This window comes from Plectropomus leopardus, chromosome 7 (assembly GCF_008729295.1).
Source record: "Plectropomus leopardus isolate mb chromosome 7, YSFRI_Pleo_2.0, whole genome shotgun sequence".
NCBI lineage: Eukaryota > Metazoa > Chordata > Actinopteri > Perciformes > Serranidae > Plectropomus > Plectropomus leopardus.
This window is the reverse complement of record NC_056469.1, coordinates 27,735,411-27,761,288: the sequence shown is the minus strand read 5'-3', so window position 1 is coordinate 27,761,288 and position 25,878 is coordinate 27,735,411. Positions and strand designations below refer to the sequence as shown.

The following is a 25,878-nucleotide window of genomic DNA, read 5'->3' as shown; positions in this document are numbered from 1 at the left end:
GAGAAAAGCGCTCCTATGAGTCGCTCTCCCACCATCCCGACCTTTCATCTCCTCTCACTTCATCATCCGATTCCTACGCTTTACTCAAACACCCCGTCCTCTGTCTCAGTCCCTGGCTTCCGCAGAATACAGCGAAAAACAGAGCAAAATGTTATCGGGTCCAATTAAGCCAAAGCGAGCATGTTTGAGAAGTAAAGGGGGTAGAATTTTAATTATCGCCAGCATTTTCTCCTCCAGCCTCTAATTACACAGGGGATCAGTCTGAAGGTTTTTATAGGTGCTTTAGCACTGCAGAGTATTTCCTTGTTGTTCGGGCCCATGCTGGGATCCTGCCATCCAGATGACGACTGAGACTGAAGTGCAGAGTAATTTCCAGCCACACATTTTACTCACTAAAAGGAGCACACATTTCTCACACACACACACACACTCTCGTACATACATTATGCTGTTTTAAGATGCTGAATGTATATTTCAGTAGCAGGTCGACGGGGAGATGTGTCTGAATCCTCACTGAATCTTGCAACAAGCTGCAAGCAGCCTCCTTCGCACTAATGCTCAGAAAAGCAGCTCGTTCTCACACATACACGAGTCCTCGAGCTGCGAGAGATGCTCTGACGTGTTTTACGTTTAGAGGGAAAGATGCTGGATGTCAGAGCAGCAACCAAAGATTATTACTGATAATCTGCAGATCATTGTCAGATCTTCAACGTGTGTGGTCAAATTCAACAGTCGATGTACGGAAGCCAAAAACAGCCATTATTTTTTCACTGGTTATCTTGAGATCACAAGTGAATTATTGCCAACTTAATTTGTCATCTCAAGAAAACAAAGCATGTGATAATGTATTAATCTGTGTTGATTCTTGAGAAAACAAAAGTCCGATTTCTTGAGATAACGAAATAATTCAGTATAAGAAAACAACTTTTTTGCCCCCCAAGGTCACGTTTTTGCAAATGACGGCTCACTTGGACTGTGGTCTCCAAAAAACAAGTCATTTATTGGTTATGAATTATCTCGTGAACCTCAGTAATTTAATCGGTTGTTTTCTTGAGATAATTAAATATTTAGCTTGTGATCTTGAGATAACGACATTTGCTAAAGTAAAGTTTGCTCAGCAGTTCAGCATCCATCCATAAGAATGTTATAAAACATAAACGCCATCACAACAAACAACATTCTCGCAAATTATAACAAGTTGTCAGAATTTTTTTTTAAAAAAGCCATAATAAAGCATTAATCAGTGTTGAATCCTAAGAAAACAAAAGGCAGATTTTTTGAGATAAGGAGATAATTCATCACAAGAAAACAACTGGATCACATTTTCACAAACAATAACTCGGCACGTGATCTTGAGACAACAAGAGTAGCTCTCTCGTGGTAAATTATCTTATTCTCTTGAGAAATTGTCCTTTTTTGTCTTGAGAATCGTCATAATTCAACCCGTTACTGTGAGAAACCGAGCTTGGCTATCTCAAGATAATTAATCAGAAAATAATGTCAAAAAATCAGAAAATAATGGCTCGTGAAATAGTTCTTGGCTTCCATAATAATGCTTTTTAAACTGTGGTAGAGAGGTGTTGATTTGACTGTGGGGTCATTTTGCACGCTGTAGCTTGTAGTCGTGTTCACACTGACAGTGTTTCTATTATTTTGTCCAAGCTATTTACATCAATGTGGTTAGGCTAAAACACACAAACACTATCACCAAAAACAATAAAATGATTAAAGTTGATTAAAAAGATTTGACTTCAGCATTTTATTAGACAGATAAAACAAGAAATATTCACTTTGTTGCTTAAAAAATTACTCAAATGGTTGATCAACTCCCTGTTTCAGCTCCGTCAGCAGCAGAAATAATGTCGCTCCAGTTTCATGTTGCAGAAAGTTTGATTCAGGCATCGCTCCTGATGTTGAGATTAAGTTCAGATGTAAAATCTCACACCGAACTGACCAAACAGCTCTGCAGAAACACAGAATGCAGGAAATCTTTGAGCTTTCTCACGTGCACGTCAGCATTTGTGAGCGTGTCTTCACATAACTCAGCGACGCATGTTTCCTTTTTGCTGCGTCGGGAATGTAACTGAATGGAAACCCCTCCTCTGTGAGATGAATGTGTTTGTCGATACATATCTAAGCAGATGGACGGGAGGCTGTAAGCTGCTTAACCCTGCGCTGACTCAGGACGCATTAAATTTCTCTGTTCCTTAAGAGAGAGAGAGAGGAGCTGTGATCAACATTTTTTGGTATAAAAGATTTGTGTGACTAAGGATCAACCAGCAGCAGGAAGACGCCAGTTTAAAGATTTATTTATTTTTAAACACAGATTTTACCTGTTAAAGCAGGAAATGGGATTCAGTCTTAATATAAAAAACACAAAGTGAGGAGCATCAGCTGGATGGAGAAATGTTTTCCACCACTAATGAGGATTTTTATCGTTTGTCCACATCTGGCATTCAGTATTTCATGAAAACAAAGAGACAAAACTTTGATTTTACACGTTAACATTCTCATTGTATCTTCTGATAAAACAAGCTAATAAACCAAATGACATTTTCTGACATTTAAGGAAACATCAAATCTTTCTGGTGGCCACAGTTTCTCATTTGCAACTTTTTCCCCCCAAAAAGCTTCAGTTGTTTGATCATCTTCAGCAGCTGTGATCGGTGCACGATAAACAGCAGGTGCATTCCTGATCTAATCCAATTTCAGCTCTGCTTCCGGCTCTCTCGGCAGTCCCCATGGTGCAGTCAAGGGAAGAAGTATCACAATGAAAGGACTAATATTCTGTGTTTTTGCCATCGTGATGCTCACACCTGCTCGAGGTAAGATGACATCAAATCTCAGTTCATAGTAGGAGTACCTAAAACTTGAATATTTTACCCCTAAAGAGCAAAAACTGAGAATAAAAAAAGATAAAAATAAAAAATAAAATAAAAATATTTATTTCAGGATGAGTTATGCAGGAGTGGCTGTTTTCACAAAATAATGAATTAAATTAATATTAAGTGTCAAATTAATAGCCCTCTTGATTCGCATAAATTATTGCTATTTATTATTGATTAATCTGCAGATCATTTTCTTGATTAATCAATAAAACATTTGATCTATGAAATATGATAAAATATCTCTGGAGGAAACTGCAGCAGCCGCACAAAAAGTGGAAAGAGTGCAAATAAAAAAAAATCTAAGACAATAAAAAAGGCACAAATATGTACTATATATATATAGGACCTCAGACACTTTACTTAGGAGTAGGATACATGTATTAAAAAACCAAACTATTAAATGTCTAAAACCCAAAATATATTCAATTCACCATCATGTTTGACAATGGAAAACCTTTGAGAAGCTGCAATCATTTTGGGCGAAAAAGAGCCAAAAGACATATTCATTATCAGGATAGTTGTTAATACATTTTCTGTCAGTCGTTCCACATGTCCTGCATGTTTTAGGTCTCTCCCTGCTCAAACACAGCTGATTCAAATCATCAACTCGTTATGAACTCTGGAAGCTGCTTCATCATGTAATTCAGCTGCTGCAGCAGGGAGACGACTAAAACATGCAGGACAAGTCGAAAAGAGATTTCACGGCTCTGCAATAAAAACTTCACAGAGCTTCTAATGTGCAGTTAACAGTCATTTTGGAGGCTGCAGTTCAATCTGCCTTCATTTGGTGAAGAAAATATTACAACAGCACCATGAATTTTCTCCAAAACATCAACACAGATAAATCAACAGCTCTTTTTAAACCTGAGCATGATGACATGATGACGAGGGGAGGATTTGTTGCAGGACGGTTGTATAAGACGGCGCTGGTTAGGTGTATCTAATAAACTGGCAACAGATTTAGAAAGCCTGAGCTCTCCTCAAAATGAGCCCTCCTCACTGCAACAACAACACACACACACACACACACACACACACATACTCTCTCTCTCTCTCCAAAATGTCCACACAGTTAAATTAACACCTCCCTTTGAAATTGAGCTAAATAACATGATCATGGAGGTAGAATTTGTTGCAGGATGGCTGTATTAGACTGCACTGGTTAGGTGGTGAGGACTGTTGGTGCAAACTGTAAATAAATCAAATATATAAAGTAAAAAAAAATGTCCAGAAGTCAACGGGACATCCTCAAACATCTTGTTTTGTCCCAAACCCAAAAGTATTCAGTTTACTAACATGCACGACAATGAAAAGCCTTTAAGAAGCTGGAATCATCCAAATTTTAGTGGAAAAAAGACTCAAAAGACAAATCAGGTATCAAAATAGTTGCTCTGAAGTTTGACTAATCTATTAAGTATCGCAGCTCTGCAATAAATCCTAATGTCATGGAGGTTATAATGTTACGTTTTCTGTTGAAACTGCTTAAAAATAGTAACTTTGATGGCTGCGGTTTAATCTAAAAAGAACCTCCACGCGGTTAAATCGATGCATCGTGAGGGTCGGACTTATTGCAGGACAGCCGTATAAAACTGCACTGGTTAGGTGGTTTCGACTGTTGGTGCAAATCGTAAATATATGAATTATATAAACATTTCCATCCCAGTTTCCCAAAAGTATTCGGTTTAGGGAAAAAAAGAAAGACAAAGAATCAGAATGCTGATGATCAACTAATCAATTAGATGTCACAGCTCTGCAATAAATCCTAACCTTAGGAGGGTCAAAACGTTCAGTTTTCATTAAATCTGTTTTGAAAATAGTCATTTTGGTGTCTGCAGAGTGATCTACCCTATTGATAAAAAGTGGGATGAAGAAAAAAGTACAGCAGCACCACAAACTTTCTCCAAAACGTCCACACAGCGGAATAAAAGCCTCTCTTTAAACCTGAACACGATGACACGATCGTGAGGTCGGATTTGTTGCAGGACGGTTGTATAAGACGGCACTGGTTAGATGTACCTAATAAACCGGCCGCAGATATCGTAAGCCTGCGCTCTCCTCACAATGAACCCACTTCACTACTCTTTTGTCTGCTCGTTCCACTAAGCTAGCACAAGCTAACGAGATGAGAGGGGATAAGGATTGTGAGTCTCACTGAGACTCATCTTATGCCCCGAGGAGGGGATTAGTACTTTTCCAGCAACAGCAGCCGAAAGCTGCTCTGAAAACAACCTTTTGGCAACTGGCTGTGCTCCAAAAATAAACTCTACAGGGCTGAAATTCACACAGAGACACGCTGACATCCAAAACTACCTGAGTGATCGTGTTTTTGTTCTCAAATATGCTGTCTTTACAGCTATTTGACTATTAGCTAACCCTTTGAAAGCTGAGGACAGTAGTTTGGTTTCTTAAATGGCCCCGAAATTAAAAAACAAATACTAAAAAATTTCCTGAGAAAAAGCAAAAACGAATAAATAAATAAAATAAATAAATGCAAAAAGCTAAAAAAAGAAACAAAAACAAACAAGGGAATGACCAAAAAAAAAATCTCTAACTGAATCATAAATATATAACAAAAATAATTATCAATGTAGTTTTCTTGTCATTTTCCCCCAGTTTAAAAAATAAATAAAATCACCCATTTTTAAAACTTATTGGTCATTTTGGTAATTTTGTTCTCACATATTACTAATTTCTTGCAATTTGTATGTCATTTCTTGCCAAGTTGCTTATTGCCTTTTCCCCATATTTTTTTTAAATAAATCAAAGCAATCTGCTCAAATGTAAAAGGGTTAAATAGCTTGTGAAAGGCATCTGAACGCAGCACTGATGCTGATCCAGGTTTCAGAGGGTTAACATGAGCTTAAATGAAGACTATGACGGTATTTTCAGCCATTTTTGATGAATAGTTGGAAGACTTTCTGCTCTGTCACTTATTTCACGCTGCCAATAAACCACTAACATCAGGAAGGAGCCTCTCTGCATTTCAAGAGCTTAATGTGTGACACAAGTTTGAGCGATTGAGCAGCACAGTGTGGTAATAACGAAGGATTTGTCCCACTCCTGCGATACGTTCTGCTGCCAACTCTTTCTATTAATTCCAGTATCTGTCTGGTTAATAAAAACACGATGCTGCCCTAAGACTTGGAGCCCTCCCTGAAACACACAAGTCATCCACTCAGAGAAACAAATTCCAGACTGCTGCAGAATAAACAAAATATTTCTGAGATGCTCGAGTGTTCGGCAGAACGTGGCTCATCAGTTTGGCTTGATGTCCTTCGACAGAGCTCCAACACTTTCACACATTCAGCACCCCCTTGAATAATAAATGCGTCCAACAACACATTACGTAAATGCCTCAAAATTTGAATAATTCAGAGCTTTTCATCCATTAAACTGTTAATAAGTGTGTGTTCTCTGTTCTTAACTTGTTTGTCTTTTAATTTTTTTTCTTGCCGTGTTGGTCCTTCTTGCAATAGAAGTTTCCAATCTCAATGAGACTTATTTATCTCAATGCAGTTGACATAATTCAATAATATAATTGATATATTTAGTTTCAATTAGCTTGTAGTTAGACACCGTGACCTTGGGCAAAATTCGTGCCCATAAAAGTTCACTTTGGCCACATCAGCACCAGTAGGTTTTCATTTTAAACAGTGTTTTAAAACAAACAATCTTCACACAAGCATTTTAGCACCGTTTCAGACATAATCTCCATCCAAAGTAAAGGCTTATTTCTGCTCAATGTTAAATACGTATACAGGCAAGGACGGAGCCTTCTGTCATCTGCCATCTGTATTTGTGCACATTTTCTGAAAGATTATGGACAAAATAGAGCAGTGACACCAGAGATCCTGGGGCCAGTATAGTTAAAGCGACATGCCACTGCAAGACACGATAAAAGGCATTTAAAAAATGTGGAACGCAGTAAATAAATCAGTAATATAGTGAAAAGAATTTTCCGTCCACATGTTGTGATGTATTTAATGGCCTTGCACACCACCACGTCTACAACGCTGCCTCTGTAAAAAGGTACAAAGTACTCAAGCAGCCTTAAATATGCAGAACTTTGAGCCTTAATAAAATGTAAATGGGTGAGTTAAATACAAATTGACTCCTATACAGTTGTCATGAACGTTGAAATTAGCTATAGAGAACAAAACCATTCTTTGTATCAGGCTGTTAATTTCTGCTGTAGAGTTGGGCATTTCAACACGGCGGTCTGTGGGGATTGACTCTGTTTTAGAGCCAGCCTCAAGTGGCTGTTCAAAGAACTGCTATTTTGGGCACTTTCTGTGTTGGATTTCATTTTTCAGCCTCAGAGGTTGTTTTCCAAAAAAAACAAAAATGTATCAGTGTGGATGTAGTCTGTATCAAACTGTCCTGTTTCTTTGGTTCAGGTGACGAGGAGGAGCAACCGGAGCAGCTTATGGATGCGGTGAAATTTGAGGAAGAGGAAATTCTGGAGTGTTTTCGCTGTGACTTGGGCTTCTGGGATGCCTGTTACACCACCGAAACTAACTGCAGCGCCGGGGAGCGCTGCTTCATGGGCCGAGGGAAGGCAGGTGTGTTGGATAACATTGTGTTTTTCATTAAAGGTCCCAAATTATGCTAATTTTGAGGTTAATACTTGTATTTGGGGTTTCTATTAGATCATGTTTACATGCTGTTATTTCCAAAGGGCACGTTATTTGTCTACCTGGATATTTCTGTATTCACCTTCTGTCTGAAATGCTCAGTTTTAGTGACAAGGTGGGTTTTCAGAAACCCTCAAATTGTGCAAAATGAAATTGTGAATATAAAATACGCCTAATGGAAACACATCAGTTTCTAAAAAAACTCCCATTTATCGCAAAAAAGGCGATTCGAAAAAGCCATATTTCGCAAAACTGAATGGAAACACTTTTTTGCTTTTATAGGTCACATGATGCTAAGGTTATGTGTTTTTCGGTAGGAACTGCCTCCCTCGTGCATGATGCAGCAGGCGCTACAAGAGGTGTTACTGCATCACATAACTCTTCAAACATTGAGTGGATCATCTGTAAATTTTGAATCCACAACCATCAGTGAAATTGTGGACTATCACCTCCCAGAAATCTCTGATTTGGCTGCTTTCACATATAAGGGGTTTGCCTTTCCATTATAGCCCGTGTAACACGCCTACATCACTGGAAATAATGACGGCTAGTGCGGCGGCTGCAATAGAAATAAGCCTGCTGATGTTTTGAACATCCATCACACTGGAAACATCACTCAATGGAAATGCAGTCGTCTCTCAATTGTTTTATGTGCATTTTTAAAATATTTCTTAATTTATGCACAAATCTGTAATAGAAACCTGCCTACTGTCTCTTTTAGCCCCTCCCCCCTCTGAAAAAGCCCAGTCTGCTGTGATTGGACAGTGTTCCCAAGTCTTTGACATCCGCCCTTTTTTGGCACCAGGAACCACTGTAGTTGCACTAGAGTGTCCGTTTCTACCCTTAAATAAAATATATATAATACAGTTGTGACATCACAGCTTCACATTAGTCCTAATGGCTCGTTTAAAGGCACAGTTTCTGTATATGGACCGTGTACATTTCTTGGTGGATTGAGTGTTATGATAGTTTTTACAGTTTTTATGCAGCACCTTTACCTGCTTTATAGTCAAAAAGATGTAAATCAAACTTTTTACAATATGGGACCTTTAATATCTAAGCATTAGAAAGAGTGTGAATGTTATTGGGGCAATGTTACACTGAACCCCACTGTCTCGTCTCCACAGCTGACACTCTGGATGTTAAGACTTTGGGTTGTGCAAAGGCAGACGAGTGCGGTGTGGAGACCACGGTGGAGCTCTTCTCTAACAACACCATCTTTGTCATGACCAAACACTGCTGCAACACTCCCTTCTGCAACTCGGCGCACAAACTTTCAACTGCCACACTTTTGTATCTCGCTGTGGCTCTGCTAACCACCTGGCACCTCAGTGAAGCCTCGACGGGATCACAATTAACATCCTTCATTTATTTATGTTGTCAGAACAAAAAGAGAGACACTGTGAAGTCATGCTGAAAGGACTTCAACCATATGGTGGAGAAAAAGCACCCGCATTGCAGAGTTTTTGTACTGAGCAATAGACGACTGAATTAGAAAACTCTAATTAGATAATTAGGGCATGAACATATTTAGAAAGACTTTAATCCAAATCTGTTGTGACACTTTTGTTACAACATAAACCTCTGCAGCTAATGCAGTTTAATAAATGTTTCAGTCGCGCTGTAACCAAAGTTGTGTCATGTATTCTGTCAGGTGGAGCATCAGTAACACTCTGCCCTCTCAAAAACCAGCGGATAACAATAGAAAGAGAACAAACACACTGACCACAGATCTGTAGAAACGTTTGCAGCAGAACAGTTCAGCTGCGGTTCAGCAGCTCCCCAGCAGAGGGCAGGAGCTCCTCTTTCATGAAGTGCTGAAGGTCCAAGTCTTTGTCCTCCAGGTCCAGGCTCAGGAACGTCTCTACCACAGACCTGCACCTGTCAATTGCACACACACAAACACACATCTGTGTCACACACACTGCCCTCTCTTGTGTTGTTTTTCTCTGTGTAGATAGAGTTTAACAAACCTGTTTGCCTGCTCATCTGATGACGCTTTGTCGATGCGTTCGATCTCCCTTCCTGTTCTGTACAGTTCGGACACCTAACCAAACACACAGACAGTCTATGTGAGTGTTCATTGTATCTTTCTGAGTGTGTGTGTGCAGGTTTCTTACACATTTTTCATTTCAAAGTTGCACAGACTCAAATTTCCAGACATCTCTGTAGATATTTCAAACAATCTTTGACTTAAAACCAGCCGGCCCTCGAAAAGCTTGCTTTTACTGTTAGCATTTACCCTCAATCTGCATTCCTATGCAGAGTGACAACGTTTCATTGTCAAATATTTCTGCCCAAAGAGGAGGTAAACTAACCAATGCTACCTATACTCTTACTACTGCGTTATGCTTCTGCGACGATGCTATGTATATATACAGTTTAAAAATATTGCTGCATTTTCTTTAAATAAATTTGGTCCCGGAAGTACAAATTTGGCTCAGTTGTAAGGGGCTCTGTGTCAGGGTGTAAGTGCAGTCACACGTCATGACTTGTACCTTGTTTTTGACAAGCATCAAGCTCACACGAGCCCACACTCTCTCACATGGTGATAAAAATTTTGCCTAGGCTGGCTGCCTTCTCCAAACACCGTAAAAAACACTCTACGTGTATGAAAAATGTATTTCTAAAAATTCAGAAATTTGTATTTTAGAAAACAGAATAGGGGCAATAATCTGGAAATACAAATATTTTTTATGCACTCTTTGTCTTTTTTTCCATACTTATCCAGACCTGTCCAGTAAATTACTTAAAATCAAATTCCATGCTTTTCCATACTAGTAACCCTGTGTGTGTGTGTGTGTATGTGTGTGTGTGTGTGTGTTACCTCCACTCCTCTCTGGACGAGGCTCGTTGGCAGCCCTGCCAGTGTCGCGATGTTGGCAGCATAGCTGGACTGGCAGATTCCTTCCTTCAGCTGGTAGAGAAACACCAACTCATCCCCGTCCACGGCTGTCTCTAGAGTCTGACACACACACACACACACACACACACTGATACACAACCATATACACACAAAACTCACCGACACAATAAAATAAACTTCTAATGAGGTAAAACAAATCCGAAGTGGAGTCTCATTAGCTAGTTGGTCATTTTTTAGTTGGTTGTTTTGCTGTCAATATTTTTCTGCAGCAAATTAGTTTTTCACCCTGAAACCTCACTGAGCGTTCACACAATGCTTCGGGCTACATTTTATCATCGTGCAGTCGAGTGTCTCTCAGTACCAGAAGAGACAGCAGGCTGGAGGAGGGGAGCAGGCCCAGCTGCAGCAGACTGTGGAAGTTAGTAGCCAACAGGACGTGAGGAACGTCAACCGGAGATTTCCTCAGCCAGTGAGAGATGGATGCAGCCAGCAGGGACAGTCCATCCACCTGAAGAGGGACATTATACCATTGCTTTTGGGGTGAAGTGGAACGGATGAAGCTCCTACAGGTTAAACTCTTTATTCAGGTTAAGCTCTTTACATAAACCTTGACAGCCTGAGATTGTACCACAAATAAACCAATCACAGAGCATTGCTGCCTATTGTTCTGTGGATGAAAAGGACAATAGATGTCCTCTTTCTTTGTGACAGTCAGTTTCTCCTCCACACATATTTCTTGCTTCTTTGCCATTGGTCAAGGCTGCGACTTCACCAGTCAAAGTTCACTAAGGTTGAATGCAATGCAAACATGCAAATTGATGTATTTCTTCTGCCAGTGGAGGCAGATGTTTAAATTACCCCCACGCTCGCACTAAATTTATTGGCGAATTTTTGCCAATGTTAATTGTGCTCATGTGTAACTATGCCCTTAGTCGTTTTTGGTGGGCGCTTTATCGTTGATAGTGTGCGGTAGAAAGAAAATGTGGGGAGAGACAGAGAGGTGTGGCATGAAAAAAGAACAGTCAAGGAAAGAATTAGCTGCCTAAATACCAACACATGCACCACCTGCACGTAAAAGTCTAACTGTTTGTGCTTTTCTTTAGAGCTGTTGTTTTTATACTAGTGCACTTTTGTTGTAGACAAAACATATTATCCAATTACAACTTAATATTGCAAATTTGTTTGCAATCAGTTGCCTATAGTATATACACATCCAGCAGTTACGGAGCAGCATGAGCATTCATTTAGAGCAGTGTTCCTGGCCACATGATTAATACAAATCAAATATTCACTCTTATTTAGCTGTGTTTTTAGTCCCTACCTTCTCCTGAGGGAAATATGTTGCTCTTAAGCTGCTAAATATTCCACCATGTTCCCCAGCTAGTCGCTAACTGTGTCTGTCTGCTGTTTGGTGCAGAGCAGGTGGTGTACAGTGTGTTTATAGCCTCTTTAAATAATTTATTGAAACTCATTTAACCTACATTGGTGATTTTCTTTTATTGTTTTCTCCTGGCTGCTGCCTCCCACACCTGTATTTCTTTTTTAGTCATATTAAATTGGTTTGGACCCACTTCCTCCCTCTCTGGAGTAACCTGGCAGACAGTGATGGAGGACATAATGATACTCAGAGCAGAGTGAACTCGTTATGTTTTTTTTTTTTTTAGTATCCACAAGATTATATACACAAGGTGCCAAAACTAAAACATCAAATGTTTTTCCTGCAGGGTGCACAAGTTTAAAAACTGCATGATTACTTCTGTTGCCTATAGATGGCGCAACATCAACACCTGCAGATCTGAACAGCTGCTGCTGTTTTCCTGCTGATAGGTGGCACATGTTGGGCTGAACTGAAAGTCTGTTTGTGCTGCAGCTCTGAATTGGATAAGATTGGCTGGGATTGGTTTCAGGCACTTCACATTAATGACACTGTGTGTCCTTGTTATGTGTATACATATGGATTTCATTCACAGAGCGCTGGAACAAGTTCCTCTTACTGTGTTAGTTCCCTTTCCAAATTCATCGATGAGAACTAATGAGTTGCCAGTACTGCTGTTGAGAGCCTGGGCCATCTGGAGAATAGAGACACAAAGTATTACACCACATTTTGTTTTATTGTGTGTGTGTGTGTGTGTGTGTGTGTGTGTGTGTGTGTGTGTGTGTGTGTAATGGCTGTAGGCAGTAGTTGCTCTATAAAAATGTCTTGACAGGTGGAGAGTGGGAGTGGAGCTGGAGGACAGTAGTGCTGGAAGTTCATATCCTTTATTTCCAAACCCACACACACTGAATCTTGTGTGCATAAAAGTGTGTGTGTGTGCGTCTGTGTGTGTGCACCTGGTTGAGGTCTATCATAAAGGTACTGAGGCCGTCAGACACTGACTCTCTGCTCTGCATGCGGGTAAAGATCCCATCTACCAGACCGATCTCTGCCTCCTTGGCGGGCACGTCTGAGCCAATCAGAGCCATGAACACAATCAGACCCACCTGACAAAGTCAAATCAGAGCACGTCAGGGTTAGACGACAAATGCTGTGGTGTCAACTTAACCACTTGGTACACTGGAGTCACATCAGTGGGTCTGCACCATAACCATGCTGGCACACCATTTGATAGTTATCATAGCTGGCAGGAACATCCACCGCTAAATTTACGCAGTGAGAATGACGTTCATGCCACCACGAACACATGGCCGACACAAACACAAACAAGTCAAGTGAGAATGATAAGACAGAGAGCCAGAACAGAGTAATTTAGGGAACATTACTGTTCATATAGCTAATTATTTTTCAACCACGAAAGCTATCATGATTTGGTGTCACTGCCTGACAGATTACGCTCCATTTAAATGGGCCTCGCCGATACATGACGCTCTTAAATGGAGCGGACTCAGTTGTTCTTAATAGCAGCCTAAAGGCCAAAACTCCTCCTGGTGTAGTGTAAAATAAAGACATTCTCATAAAAAAAAACTTAATTACAGCACTCTTAATGTGTTTTCTGATGAAGCTGTAAATTACAGCCTCAAGGCTTCCTCTGATACCGTTAATAAAGTTAGATAGCACTAAAGCTGAAAACATAAATCTTGTACATAATGACAGCTTTCGTCATCAAGCTGGATGTTGGTTTAATTACTATCTGAAGTGGAGCTACTGGAGCTGAGGAAACAGATGTTGAAAGCAGATTATGTGTAATTATGCAGATTTGGTTTTGAACCAGTATTGTCTCCCAGCTTTACTGGTCTTTTGTTTCTTAAAGCTGTTCCTTACCTCCTTACCTGAAACAGCTTATCACTGAGTGTGGCAAAAAGAAAAACAAAGAAGAAAAGAGCATATTTGGCCCCAAAACATCAATTGAGAAGCCAATTTCAGGTTAACAAGAGACTGAAGCATATAAACACAGAGTCACATAGACAAACAAAAATGTCAACATAGTCACAAAGTGAGAAAAAAGACCAAAAACAGTTTATCATTGCACCTGTTACTGAGGTGAGGAAACTGTTATTGTTAAAAACAGAGTTTTTTCATTCTCACCTGTTTGAGGTAGATGCTCTTGCCGGATGAATTAGGGCCAGTGATGGTCTTGACTCTGCCCTGCGACTCTGAGCTCTGGAAGGAGTTGGCCACAAACACAGGAGAGCACAGCTCCAACAGCGGGTGTCTAGAAAATCAAGACAATTATCCGATCTGTACTGCAAAGTTATGTTACAGGTGCATTTTGTAAGATCTGGACATGATGTTTACCCTATCAACAGAGTGTGAAGAGGTAACACCTTTGACGTTATATCCAACATGCATTTGTATTGTATTGCAGAGATATCCACTGCTAAGCAGCCTGGGACGGGCTGTCACTTCTGTAATAACACATCCTGGCCTGTGAGGCGACAGTGAGTCACTGTAGCCTCAAGTGAGACGCAGGAGAGGATGAAGAAGCTGAGCCAGCTGAAGCATGGAGTCAATGAATACACAGTGTAGAAATTACACAGTTAATGAATTAGTTAGTGTTTAAGAAACACAGCGATGGCAGAAGTTACAGGAAAACGACTGTTATCCACGTCACGAGCAGCTTCCAGGAAGAAGCAATGTTATTGGTGTTGCTTTTTATGTTGGAGACAGCTCTTCAAGAGTAAAAAGATGTTTGATGCTGAACTTTCAACGTTTCTTTCAGACTGGTAAGTAACATCTAACATTGACTTTTTCCCGAAACATATCTTTATAATGATAATAATAGTAATAAAAAACTTTATTTAAATAGCACTTTTCTTAACAAGGTACAACGTGCTTTTCAGAAAACAACAACAAAAAGTTGCTGCTATAAAAAGGGGATTTGATGCCACGATTGACAGCTGTGTGGGCCAATCGCTGTGCTCAAGTTCAGTCGTGATGTTTGCAGTTGGTTTGACAGATGTAACTTGATACCAGGCTGTTCTCACAAACTGTTCATATGTTTTCCCACACAAGGAAATGCACCCAAATTCATACATATCCCATGTATTTTGAAAGGCTGCCATCATGTGACCAACACTCTGTCCAAGAGCCAATAGGAAAGCAGCCCTTTCCCCTGGAGACACGTTTGGAATCACTTCTTTTCCAAAACCTAGCCATAGTAACTTTTATTGGATAAAGCTTTAGTTAGTTAGATCTTTATTTCCAGCATGGCAAATAGATTAAGGCAACAAACAAAATAAAATCAAAGCAAGATAAAAACAACATTAGGATGCCCACTGGACAAATTCAATAAACAAATAATTATTTCACGTCCAAAAAGGAGTAGTAGGAAGTGGATACTTATAAAATCCTACCCCATTTTTTTGAATAAATGTATAGTAAATGTATAGTAAAATAAAATGATCAAACAAATAGGGGAAAATATCAAGAAAAACTGTATTTATAATTATTATGAGTATACACACACACACATATATATATAATATATAATTCATGTTTTTGCTCATTTCCTGATTCTGTGTCCCTTTTTTGTTGATAATTTAAGGTAATTATCTATCCACTTGCAAATGTTTGGATCCTTTCTTGTGTAGTTGTATATTGCAATATTCTTTCCATGCTCTGGAAAGAAATTGAGCTGATTTTCTCAAGTTTCAAAGGGTTAAATGAGCTCACATGACGTGATATTTTAATATCACCTGGTTCATCGTTTTATCTAGTGTGTGGGTGCCTACCTGCCCTGTGTGACTGTTATCTCCCTGTTCTTGGTTAGTTTCGGGGAGTTGAAGCCGTACTCTTGGGAGGCGCTGCTCATCGCCATCAGACAGTCCAGCTCGGCGGCAAGATCCAGAACCTACACAACACACACACACACACACACATCGAACACACTGACTGTCCTGAACAAAGCAGCTTTGACTGATAAAAGAGCAACAAGTGTTAACAAACATTTTAGCAAAAGGCAATTCAAAGTGCTTGACATAAAACATCAAGACAAAGTGCAAAAGAAACACATTAAAAAAAGGAAATTTAAATTCAATTAGAACAATCATTAAACAGCCGAGAGGACAGAAAATAAAACTTTCTAAAACAGGATAGTACAGGTGTAAAATACAAGTATAAAAATTGCAGTGCAGTGCAGGAAATGAATAATTAATGCAGCACCTAGAAAAGTCTTCAGTCCTGATTTAAAAGAACTGATTGTTGCATCACACCTACAGTTTTCTGAGAGTTTGTTCCAGATATGCTGCATAAAATAGCTCAGCAGGATTGTAAAATAAGACAGAATCTGTGTATTTAGACACATTTTGGTGGAAAATATTCGGATCATACTGAGTATGTAGATAAACAACAAAGAAGTGGATTTGGAGCAGTGTGATGTTTTTCTTTGTGTGTTTTTGTGCTTGATGTTATGGGACTCTATCGAGACCACAGTGAGGGTGGGTGGATTTGAGTGTTTAATTCTCAAAAGAGAGATTTAGAGTGGAATAAAACCATAAAACCATAATACATAATGCATAAAACTAAATGCACCAAGGAAGCACTGTTCATTTAGCTCAGTACATTATGTATTATGTTTTTTATGGGGTCTATCCTCATTTGGAAACATGTATTTATATTTTTTTTTCATAAGGCATGTGCAGTATTTTACATAATTTTAGTTATATGTAATGTATTATTATGATTTTGATATACCAATGTCCGGTACATAATGTTTTAAGTTGATTGCAGCTTTGTGTAGCACTATGACCACTATTACAAGAATTTGCCCTCAGAACCAGTAAAGTATATCTTGTCTTAGTATACTTTTTAATTAAGCTGAGCAAGTTTGAAATTGAATTTGATTAAAGCTTATTGTTTATTTTACATTCATTTAATTGCCAAGTTGCCAGTAAATTATAATCACAGCTGCACTATTGTAAACACAATTATTCATCATCTGAACTAAATGTTCCCTCTGCCCTCAAAAATAATAACATTTTGCAATTACAGTGTGCAATAGCAGCCAGCCATCTGTCATGGGACAAATATCACTTGAAAATAATCAGAACGTACAGTAGCTAATCCGATCAAACTCCACCTCCACACACAGTAACAGAATTACTCTCATGTATTTATTAATTTCATCACAGTGGGAGTAGTGTTTTAAACACTGGGACCTGCACAGTGATGAACACCAACCTTGTAAAGGGAGGCGCTCCTCTCCAGGACTGTGTTCTGCAGCTGTGTCATCACTGCCGTCTCCATGTCTGACAAACACAATTAGGAAAACATTTAGTGTTTGTGCTGATGTCTAATACACATTTGGTAAAAGTTTTCCGTTAGTGCAAAGGTAAAAAAAAAAAAACACCTCTAATGTCACAGTGCAAGTCTCCAAGGAGGTCGTCCAGCTCCTTGGTTCTCTGGCTGCGGTAGTGCAGACGGTCCTCTGACAGAAACTAGCCCACACGGACACAAAGAAAATGTTTTACTACATGTTTATGATTTTGAAGAGAATAAACAAAATTAGCATGCTGGAAAGATAATTGACAAACCATGAAATCAAGCCCCTTTATCTCAAAATCCTCTTTCTCCACCATGCTGGGCAGCCGAGGGACAGAGAGCAGGAATCCAACCTGTGAGGAGAAATAATAAATGATATATGAGCACCGATGTATGTGGTGCTCCAGATGGGAGGTCATCCCAACGTTCTCAGGTTCCTGTATACCCAAAGGCCTTGTCTAGCATTGTGCTCAGTTTTGAGCATGTGTCTCTTCATAAAAACAAACATTGTAAGAGACTGATAAGGCCTGTATTCATTGTTCAAATAGGAAAAAAACAAAGGGAGATGGGTGTTTAAAATGCAGTTGGAATAGTGGATTTTATTGATACCTGTGACATTATGGATTCTGCTTTTCGGTTCAACTCCTTATTGATTCCTTGTGGGAAAAACAGTAGGCCCACACTGGTCTTGAGCAATATAAAATATATATGATATATACCCTCGGTGTCGGTCGTGCGGCTCGGTTGGGAATCGGTGGCACTCATGCGTAGAGTGACAAATATGTGGCATTCTTTGAATTTAATCCAATGTTGCGTATAAAGATGTTTCAGTATATTGCTGATGTTTCCACTCATACTTGAAATGATCATTTTACAAACATTACAAGCAGAACTTTTGTCATCTTCGTTTGTGAAATGAAGCTCCACTTTGGATTATTTCTTCCAGTCTGCATTCATATTTTTAACATTTTTCTTCCTTTCTGCCATGACTCCTTCTTGTTGCAAGTTTTAGGCGTAATAGACGCATGATATCATTAATTTTTCTGTCATAAAAACATACTGGTGCTGATAAATGGAATTGGATTGGAGGATTTGGAACTGGTTTTCAACTGGTGATTTCAACATACTGACCCAGGTACACTGAACATTTGACCTATAAGGAAAATCATTGCTGAGAATATTAAACCCTTTGAAAGGTCTCATGTATGTGTCACATTAGGAGGTTGCTGAGTAGAGCTACACAGGACTCTTGTATGAATCCCACCAATAATACATACATACTGGCTCAGGCAGATTAGCAAATAAAAATGTTGTTTATAAAATCAGCAGGTTTAACTGTGTCGACAAGAAGCTCAGACCAGAGGAATGTAGATGACGCAGCAGGACGGGATGCGAGCGTCTAGGTTTTCCAGCTCTCTTCTGGCTATATCTGTCAGGAAGTCGGACAACCCCATCATCCTCCTCTTCTCTGATAGAGGGAGAAATAAGACAGAAAGTAAATCAATATAAACTCATCAACACAGGCTCATAACACATGGAAATTTTTGATATTATATGACTGTTTTAGTTTTGATTCCAGTGTGTGTAGGCGCTTACTCTCATCAATTGCTGGGTCTACATTCGGTTTGATGGCGAAACGGTTCTCAGCAACGCTGGTTTCAAAATCCACCTACAAATAAAAGATGGAGTCAAAATCATCAGCACTCAGCAGTCTGCAAAACAGGTTTTGCAGGGGTGTATTATTTTGTCTGTGTCTCACGACTCGGCTGATGAGGGAGGCGATGTGGTGGAGGTCATCTGAGAACCCTTCACTGATGTCCCGAAAGAGATGAATGGACTGAGGCAGGTGTCGCACTGTGTCCCTGATGCACACTGCGTTGTACACAGTCTGACGAAAACACACAAAAACAACAATTAGCACACATTCAACACAGTCTGTCATACAAACAGCTCAAGGCCTGGGTTTCGGAAAATCAGATGTGAACATTTATAATCAACACTGTGCATTGTTCTCTAAAACACCACTGTTGTTACATTGGCTAACCTGCTGCTAACTTGTCTTATGTCTTCTGTGTGTTGTCCCTATAAACAAAATAACTGATGGTGTAGCTCCAACCTTGTAGAGACTCTGCCAGTCGGTCACTTTGGTGTGAGAGAGAGACATCCTGCGCAGGACAGTCTAAAACACACAAGAACACATACACATACTGGCTTTAGGAGGAATCATAACTTCTTTGTTTAAGGTGGTGACACAGCATGTTAAAAAGGATAAATATGTGCAGAAAAAAAGAGGTTATTAAATAGAGTTATTACTGGTATGTTACTGATGTTGCGAAGCGAGGACTGCAGGGTGCTCAGGACACTGGAGTTCTGAGGCAACGTGAAGAAACGTATCACTTCTTGTCTTCTGTGTAACACGGCCAGGTCATGTGTTGGCCGCAGAAACCACTGGCTGAGAGAAGAGAGGAAATACACTTTCGTAAAAACAAACAGTACAAACTTCAAGTCTGTGATAATAAGCAGAGCTCCTTGAGTTAACCAGATATCGCGTGTATACAAAACATAACGCTTGTGTAAAGAAAAATAACAGAATTACGTAATTCCCACCATAAACAAAAGCATGGAATTGAAATCACCATGATTTGTGACAGCACTAAAAACAGATGCATTACATTGGAAAAGCTGAAACATTTATCTTGTTGCCATAGATACAAGCGGCGTTGTGCAAACCTTGAAATTCCCGAGACAAAATCAAATCTTCTGCCTGAATCACAAACAGCAATGCTCCAGTTTGTTTGTTAACACATGACAAAAACTTTCATCGTTGTTGCTTTGGTTGTGTTAAGATAAGACTTTATTTATCCTGAGGGGAAATTCATGTGCAGCAGTTGCAACACAAAGTTGGAAGAATGCAAATACAAAGAGTGCACTGTAAGACTAAGATAACATGACATTTGTTTCTAAGGCTCCAATGCTCCTGTTAATAAACCAACTTTTACAGATAATGTTCTTTCATGAACATTTTAATTAGTTAGTTATGATTATATAATGGCTATATTCAGTATTAATGAATACATGTAACATATATTGCCCCAAGGGAAATTTGCTTAGCACAAATGAGCATAAAAGAGTATCAGTAAAACACATCAACAACATGAAAACGAGCTGGAAATTTGATAAGAGATGTTAAGTTACACAAGGGCTAAATCCAGACCACGTAATCAGAGTTTATTAGGCATCCTAATGCTACAGGGGACAACAATGTGATGCCTCTTTTAGTCTGCATCCTGGGCATATTAAACCTGTGCCATGAAGGTCAGAGTGCATTTTCAGACCGCAAAGGGTGCATTGGATCTGCTATGATCTTATGAGCTAGATTCAGTCTTGTATGTATGAAGTTGAAGCACTTTCAAATTCTTGTATTTAATTAGCAATAAACTTGCCCTGCATATTAGATGTAATCTTACCAGCAATAGAATTGTTAGTGCTGCAGCATAAAAAGAGGTATCTGACATCAATTTCCCATGACAACTGCATAAATTATGCACCACTGTTATACCACATTGTGGTGAAGTTAAGTTTGAGTGCATACTGAAGACTTGCTCAAAGAAAAAACAGACTTTTCCATTAAAAGCCTTATATTCTCCTTCGGGGAAGGGCCTTTTTGTATTTTTTGTTGTGTGACTGTCTCTCACCGTAACATTTTGGAGCCAAACTTGCACCTGCAGCGGTTCAGTATCCCTGCAACAAACAAAAGGAACAAGCAGCTCATGTAAAAACCATCAGATGAAACAGAGTGATAATGCTTTCTTCAGGGCCACGCACCATAAAGACTGAGTCCTTCCTTTTCACCAGAGTGCAGTTTGTACACTGATGGGTGGAGTTCGGATTTGAAGATCTGCAGTACGCTGGAACAAATACAAAATCCACAGTGATCTCTCAGCCACCCCTTGTCTCTTTCTACGTTTTTTGTAGTGGTTCACCTATACAATATTTTATGCAATTTAATACGTAATATTCATATATTTTCACAAAAGGTGCAAAAATAACAACAATTTGAAACTAGAAACAAAAAGAAGTTGAGTAAAAAGTAAAAGCAAAATTCATATGAAAGATCCTAGATAAGCAACTTAGAGAAAGTAGTCTTTTTTCACAAGTTAAACTCATACTAAAATTTCATTACAATACAATGTTCTATTGAATCACTGAACAAAGATACAACATTTGCTGGTATTAGAAAGTCTGCCGTGATATGATTTTGATTCGATTAAACGCAGGGGCTTGCGATTGAGACAATATCAGTAAATAACTTTTGTTTTTCCTCGGCTGCTTGCTATCTGTCTGATGCTCTTTCACTGCCACTGTTTGAATGTTGAGGAAGGAGGAACACTTGGATGGAAATGGTGGGAATAGGAATTTTTTAAAAAAGCATATCTTAAAGATGACAATTTGAGGCAGCGTTTTTACTTTGCATCGAGGACATTGGATCATTGATCACTGAATTGATTTATCAGTCCAGATCAGTGTACTGTTACACCTCCACTAAACAGCTGCACTGTAGGTTTTAGTTGTGGAACAAGCAACAACTGATGATATATTAAGGATGTCAGTGTCAGTTTTTAGGGATGCACATTGGATAAATATTTAATTAATGGATAAACACTTTTACCTGTAGGTGTCTCTGTCCATGCAAACAACACCTTTACTATATTGGGAAGAAACAACACACGTTTCAGAGAAGAAACATTTTTAATTCATGAAAATGTCTGCATCACATGAGGCAGGTTTGGTTTGCTGGTAGTAAAATTACAGAGAATAAGAGAGGAAGAAGGAATAGAGAAAATGAAAAAAAAATCCTCATTGAAGAAACTCTTTCAACGTCCTCATTACAGAAAATGTGTGATCACAATCCTGAGTGTGTGCGTGTGTGTGTATGTGTCTGCAAAGCTACATCAGTGTGTGTCTTACAGCGTGTAGGCGTAGAACTGTAGGATAGGGACTCCAACACTGCTGTCTTCCAGCTCCACTCCCACTCTCCTCCTGTCCAGACATTTCAGCAGAGCGCCCACTGCCCTGAGCTGCCCAACGGATGTACACACACACACACACACACACACACACACACACACACACACACACACACACACACACACACACAGAATCACCAAATCACACACATAAATACACATAAACACACACACACACACAAAAATGATGAACAGTTCGTGATCATCTCCTGCACCACGATGGATAAGATGACATGTGGACAGCTGGCTCACCATCAGGGGCGAGTCAAAGGAGATGCAGGAGGAGAGGTAGGACATTTTGTCTCTCTCTGAGATGGAGGCAGGAAGGAAAGGCAGATGGGCGGAAAGCAGCCTCTGCTTACTGACCTCGAGACCTGCAACATTCAAAATGGAAAACGGACGGATTCCACAATCTGTTCATTCTGGAAAAATAATTTCATGTATGCTTAAAACCGACGAGGAATTTTAATGGATGGGCATCTGTTTACCAAAGTCAACATATGGATATGTAACCACCTCCGGTTTGTAGTCTGGGTTTGAACCTGTGATACAACAGAGGTGAGTATGAAAAAAAGTTAAAATGTAAAAGTTGTGGGTTCACATTGCAGAACTGTGTCAGTATAATCTCAGTAAAAGTCTTATAATACTGTGCATAATAGCTATACAATCACTCTTTTCTCTCTTATCACACTATCTTGTTTCAGTGTCAAGCATCCCTAATCTCATTTTATTCCCTTGACCTAGAAACTACTTGTCTCATACCGTGTCAAAACAAAATTTTCTCTGTGTGACATTTTTCAGTTTCCCCGCCCCACGCTGAGACCTCAGAACTCACCGAGGTGTTGCAGGAAGTGTGTCATGCAGCGCTCCTGTTTTGCGCTGGTAATAATTACATGGGGACAAACCTCCTGGATGACTAAACAGAGAAAAAGAAGTACCAGGCACATACAGTGCAGTAAGGCATGTATATATGTCTAGTGCACATAGGGGAAGATGGAGGGAGATGCCATCAAAGTCATTTTACTGTAAAATTCAAAGATTATCTGGATATGCAGAATAATAATGCATAAACAAACACATTGTTGTTAGAAATAAATTGGTAGAGTTGCCAGTTTTGTGGTTATACCATGAAAATGAAAATCTGTAAAGGTGAAAAGCCCCCAAGCTCAAAATGAGCCATCCACTTTAATAAAACTAAAATCTCAACCCTGACCCTTTAATAGATTATCTATAAATCTTGCAGCCTTTTCTTCAGGCTAATTGTTTTTATTTCAGGACATTTTCCTCCAGAAAACTAGACAATCTAATGAAATAATACTTTGAGGAAGGATGCCCGTTGTTTTTTGCCCCCTCTTGAAGGAAGGCTTCTTGCCCCAAGGGTAAATACAAGATCACTATTTCCAGTAAAAAAACATATAATCAGTTCACCCCAAAACAGTTCTGGTGGAAGAAATCTAAAGTGCACAATTCAGAGTTCACTATAGCCATTTAAAACATGTTGAGAGTAGACTCAGTGCTATGTATTGCTTGGGAGAGGAATTAAGGGGGAGGGGGCATCTTCCTCCATCTAATTTATGAGCTATTAACAATACATAAAAACCATAAACTTTCTCTTAACTGGGGAAGAGACTGAGATTATGTCAGAGGCCATGTATTGTGTACCTGTGGCCAGCAGGTGGAGCTCGTAATTATCAGGAGTGTCTCTCATGTAGCGTAAAGAAGAGTCTTTACTATCGTAGAAGCAGAGGGCCAGCTGTCCATGCTGAGTCAAAACACTCAGTAAAACCTGGAAACACACAAATACACGAATGTGCATCTGACTGTTGCAACTATCTACAAACCTGCCGGGGTGAATGCGAAGTCAGAGTTTACCTCAGGTGAGTCTTCCTCCTCCTCTTCATCTCCATTTATGCTCGGCTTACCAAAAACTAGCCCTGCTCCCGCTGCCATGATGATCAGTTTATTCTAGACAAAAACAACCAAACAAAGCCAATGATTTAATGCTCTACATTAGTTATTTTGCTGTATAAAAACGCACAATGTTGAAATTAAACTGTAAATAACAAAAAACTCAAGCTAACTATCTGTTTCGGTTATTAAATAAGCCAACAAGGTGGAGTTATTCCAGATTTCCAGGTTAGCTGTTAGCTAGGAAGGCTACTGTAAAGTAACGTTAGCTAAGGTTACCTTTAGCCGAGCTAACTAACGTAATGTTAGCAGTTAGGTTAGCTAACGTAATGTTAGCAGTTAGGTTAGCTAACATATACTTACAGGAGGGGTTGAACTTTTTATAGTCAAGCTAACAGGCCCTAAATATCATCGGTATAATATGATTTATAATAATAAAAAGCTAATAAAATGTTATTTCCTGTAACTACGTTTAAGAGTCTATCTTCATATATTCGCGCGCACGTTAGGAGTAGAGCCCTGGGGGGTTCTGGGGGTCCTTGTTGTCATGACAACAGTATTGTCATGACGACAGTCATGGCAACAGTATCCCGGATGGTGTTCCCATCCACATTGGGGATTTCCTTTTAAATTTTGGGCTGATACCAATTGCAATGTTTAAAACAACATTTTGGCCTGTAGCTGATACCAATGTTTTTATAATGTTGTTTATTTTATTATTTTGTTTTTTATTCCCCATTTCGGGCCAGGGAAATAAAGAAATCTACACAAGTCTACTATATAAATTATATATATACATGTATATATATATTTTACTGTAGATTTATATAAAAATCATTTAACTCTTCATAACATTAGCCTACCTTTGAAGGAGCCCAAATTCAGTTAAACACATTTATGAAACAACCTTTAATATAACCTTTCACATGAAAAAATATATAACAGCCTTCTTAATACATGTAATATAACATATTTCCCTAGATTATCTATTTTAAATTACTGTGAAAACATCAACAAATTTCTCCTTCAAGCAACTGTTTTTATTCAGCCTGTTCTCATTCCCAAGTGGTCAAATGCAGCCGCATTTTTTAATTCATGCTTATTTTTTCATTGTGATGTTCCCACTCAGTATTTTTTTTTTTTTTATCACTGGTAGGTTGAGTGTATACCTCTCACCTTCTAAAGGCTGCCCGTGGGGAAAAACATGATAAATACTTTAATTAAAATGTTATTTATTTTTATTTTATTTGGCAGCAAAGCAACTGAGCTAGCAGCCAGGAATTTGAGTCATCTTTAATCTAACCACACAGATGCTCTTTGAGTGCTGAGTTTAAGCAGTTTGTTATCACTGAGCAATATAGATGAATAATTTCAGCTCATTCATAGTTTTAATTAAAGAATAATAAGTATCTGTAACATGCCATTTAAGGGATCACCAGTGAGTTTCAATTTAATAACAGATGGTGGTTTTAAACAGTGTTTTTATTAGGATTTTTAGACATAAAAATTATCCAAAATAAAAATAAAAGTCAAATAAAATGGGTTTGTCATACAAATGTGTAGTTAAAGACACAATTAAATAGATATAAAAAATAGGAATAAAAGAGCAAGAAGGCAACAATGATGACATTTACGATAGCAGGATATTTTCAATTTTAAAATTCTCTGAAAGAATTCCATATTTTGATAAATTGTTATTTCCTCTACTGCCTGGGTCTTCAAAGGGCCTGAGAGTTTCTGCAAGGAGGGATGCTAAATTATTCTTTTAAAAACCTCCATCTGGCCGCTTTAATATGCAGTGCAATTTAATATATATATATTGTCCCTGCTCTGTGTCTCTTCCAGCTAAGGTGTCCAT

General features: G+C 38.9%; 2 protein-coding genes across 2 annotated transcripts; one reads left to right on the top strand and one right to left on the bottom strand.

The window, feature by feature from the left end:
* Positions 1-2,739: 2,739 nt before the first annotated feature.
* LOC121945154 (sperm acrosome membrane-associated protein 4-like) lies at positions 2,740-9,243 on the top strand. Its single transcript, XM_042489184.1, has 3 exons — positions 2,740-2,825; positions 7,286-7,450; positions 8,650-9,243. The coding sequence occupies exons 1-3, from the start codon at positions 2,771-2,773 to the stop codon at positions 8,937-8,939; spliced, it is 510 nt and encodes a 169-aa protein (XP_042345118.1). The 5' UTR covers positions 2,740-2,770; the 3' UTR covers positions 8,940-9,243.
* Positions 9,244-9,282: 39 nt separating this feature from the next.
* On the bottom strand, positions 9,283-24,062 carry msh5 (mutS homolog 5). Its single transcript, XM_042489592.1, has 25 exons — positions 23,985-24,062; positions 23,775-23,898; positions 22,948-23,028; positions 22,601-22,654; positions 22,365-22,486; positions 22,054-22,163; positions 21,755-21,790; positions 20,911-20,993; positions 20,781-20,826; positions 19,399-19,537; positions 19,202-19,264; positions 18,845-18,973; positions 18,682-18,754; positions 18,444-18,553; positions 17,358-17,438; positions 17,174-17,261; positions 17,005-17,072; positions 15,558-15,676; positions 13,912-14,038; positions 12,720-12,869; positions 12,383-12,457; positions 10,750-10,896; positions 10,350-10,487; positions 9,496-9,569; positions 9,283-9,403 (listed from the first exon to the last, which is right to left on the bottom strand). Exons 1-25 carry the CDS (start codon positions 24,060-24,062, stop codon positions 9,283-9,285), a joined length of 2,436 nt encoding a protein of 811 aa, XP_042345526.1.
* Positions 24,063-25,878: the final 1,816 nt, after the last annotated feature.